The sequence below is a fragment of the Myotis davidii genome, unplaced genomic scaffold (assembly GCF_000327345.1).
Source record: "Myotis davidii unplaced genomic scaffold, ASM32734v1 scaffold592, whole genome shotgun sequence".
NCBI lineage: Eukaryota > Metazoa > Chordata > Mammalia > Chiroptera > Vespertilionidae > Myotis > Myotis davidii.
In genome coordinates this window covers 601,299-603,628 of record NW_006284844.1, presented here as the reverse complement: position 1 = coordinate 603,628, position 2,330 = coordinate 601,299, and the positions used below count along the sequence as shown (strand labels likewise).

At 61.4% G+C, this 2,330-nt stretch overlaps 1 protein-coding gene across 1 annotated transcript in view; it reads left to right on the top strand.

Annotated features, from left to right (window-relative positions):
* Nucleotides 1–1,433, top strand: part of SMOC2 (SPARC related modular calcium binding 2) — a 51,652-nt gene extending 50,219 nt beyond the window's left edge. The window contains exon 12 of the mRNA XM_015558351.1: nucleotides 24–1,433. Within this exon, the coding sequence (XP_015413837.1) occupies nucleotides 24–41 (18 nt within the window). The 3' untranslated portion in view covers nucleotides 42–1,433. The remainder of the gene's footprint in view (nucleotides 1–23) is intronic.
* Nucleotides 1,434–2,330: the final 897 nt, after the last annotated feature.

The following is a 2,330-nucleotide window of genomic DNA, read 5'->3' as shown; positions in this document are numbered from 1 at the left end:
ACTCTTTCTCGTCTCCTTTCCAGCCCAGGAACCGAGGATAAGAGACGGCGGCCGAGGCGCCTGAGACGTGTGGGAGGCTCCCTCACCAAACGCAATTAAAAAACAGAAACAAAACCCATAGTATTTGCACTTTGTACTTTAAATGTAAATCCACTTTGTAGAAAGGAGATATTTAAACGGACTGCTTTAATCTGTGAAAAGGGAGGGGCTGGCTTCCGCAGGTTAATCACATACAATGTATGTGTCCCTGTGACCGTGGACATCTCCGCTGTTCGGGGTGGGCTTGCACTTGCTCTCTGGGTCCCATGGGTGTCTGCGTCAAGGACGGCGGCTCGGACACAGCGGCTGCAGCCGTGGCTCCGCCCTGGCGCAGGATGGGGCCCCACAGGCACTCAGCTTCCTCCGGCCGCTGCTCTGAGACGCACCGTGTTGGCAGCCTCGGGTCGCTGTGGGAGCTCACACTTTGGTCTGTAAGGTTTGCCGTCAGCCGCCGGCCTGGCATGCAGGTGGGGCACGCCGGCTGCGTCTCTCTGGGACCTGGTCCCTTTGTTCTGCTTTCTCGAGGTCTCGCTCCCGTCACGTTGGCAACCACACAGCGGCGATGATGGGGTCTGGGGGACAGTCCCTGACACCTTCGTGCGCCTGCTCTGCCACCTCAAGGTTGGCCGCAGGCAGTGAAATCAACGCTGGGGGACTCCCTCCCCCCTGCGCTGGCTCCAGGCAGCGGGCAGGGTTCAAGGTCAGAGAGGAGTTGGCATCAGGCCACAACTGCCATCTGCCACCTCTTCCCTTCCACCTGGCCTTGCCCTCCCGGGGCCCTGGAAGGTGAACTGTGCCCTGAGCAGCTCCCGACAGTCTCCTTAAAGGAGGCGCTGGGACAGCTGGGCGCTGGATGGCGTGCCCTCAGCAGGCAGGGGGCTGGGCCTGGGTTCCGTCTCCTCCTCATTCTTTCCTGAAGGCCCTGAGGGCACAAGAACTTATCACTGGGCCAGTCCTCTGGGGGGCACTGGGGAGGGACGGGCCAGGACCGGATGCTCACAAGAGCCACAGAACCGGCCCCTGTACAGCCAGGGGCCACTGTCCGGCTGGACCCCGCACTGAGCGGCCACGGCTCTGCGGCCCCTGGAAGGTCGGCGGGGGCCGCGTGTGACCAGCCATGAGGCTGGCTCGGCTCCGACGTGTGGTCGGAAAAACACCTCCGTGGGCCTCACTCCCCAGCACATGGCGGACACCGACCCCAGTGAATAGGCGTGAAGACGGCGGCTTCTCCTTGTTTAATGTGCAGAGTGAAAGCTGAACCTGGAGCCGCTAAACCCTCACCGTTGCTAAGGACACAATTACGCTCCTAAACTTATTGGATAACCTTTTCTATTTCTGAACTTTGGACTTAATCGTTTTTCTTAGATTGAAATAAAAGACGCTATCAAGACCGTTCCTCTTCTTTTCCTTCCGGCTGAAGGCACAGGGTTGCACTTGCCTGACTTTGGGGTGCCCCCTGGGGGGAGCACGGAGGAGGCTGGGCCCGCTGCTTTGGAGTCTGGCTCCGCCCCACGGGGGTGTGACGAAGGGCGGTTGCTGAACCTTTTCCCCTTCAGTTCCCTGTGGACGGTGGGACGCACCTGGGCGAAGGCTCTCTGGGTCCGTGTGGGACGCGCCCTGACTGTGTGAAACGGCCCTGCGCTTGCTCGGTGAGTCCCAGCCCGCCATGACTCCCCTGCTGCCTGCTGCTGCGGGGACCACAGAGGAAGCAGAAGAGGCTCCGATTTTGACGGAAGCGGGTGCTGTTCCCTGCGTCACACGCTCCAGGCCTAGCCCTGCCCCTTCTCTTCTCCGGCCCGGGCCCTGTCCTGGCCAGACCCCCTCATTCCACTTGGGCCGTTGCTGCGGCTCTTGCCTTCTTCCCGTCCCAGTGGTGCTGAGACGTGACTGACACCCTGCACGGTCTGAGTGTACAGTGCACAGCGCAGCGCCTGCCTCATGTTGTGAAACGACTCCCATGAGTTTAGGTCCGTCCGTCCTCACAGGGACAGACAGCAGTTGCTTCCTGGTGCAGAGAACGTTCGGGTTTCCTTTCTGTGGTGCCACGTGCGGTGTCCGCGACGGCCGCCACGCTGTGCCTCCTGCTGATGCTCCTGGTGCCAGGCTCCGCAGGCCCTCACCCTGTGCTGCTCCCGGAAGAGGGGCCCTCGTGAAACCATCTCAGCGCCTCGTGTGCAATAAGGATGATCCCCGAAGCGGGTTAGGAGAAAGGCAGCTGTCAGGACACCTCAGGGAGGTGGGGCTGGGACTGGTCGGAGCGGGTGGAGGGGTTAACGTGTCCGTGTCCAGGA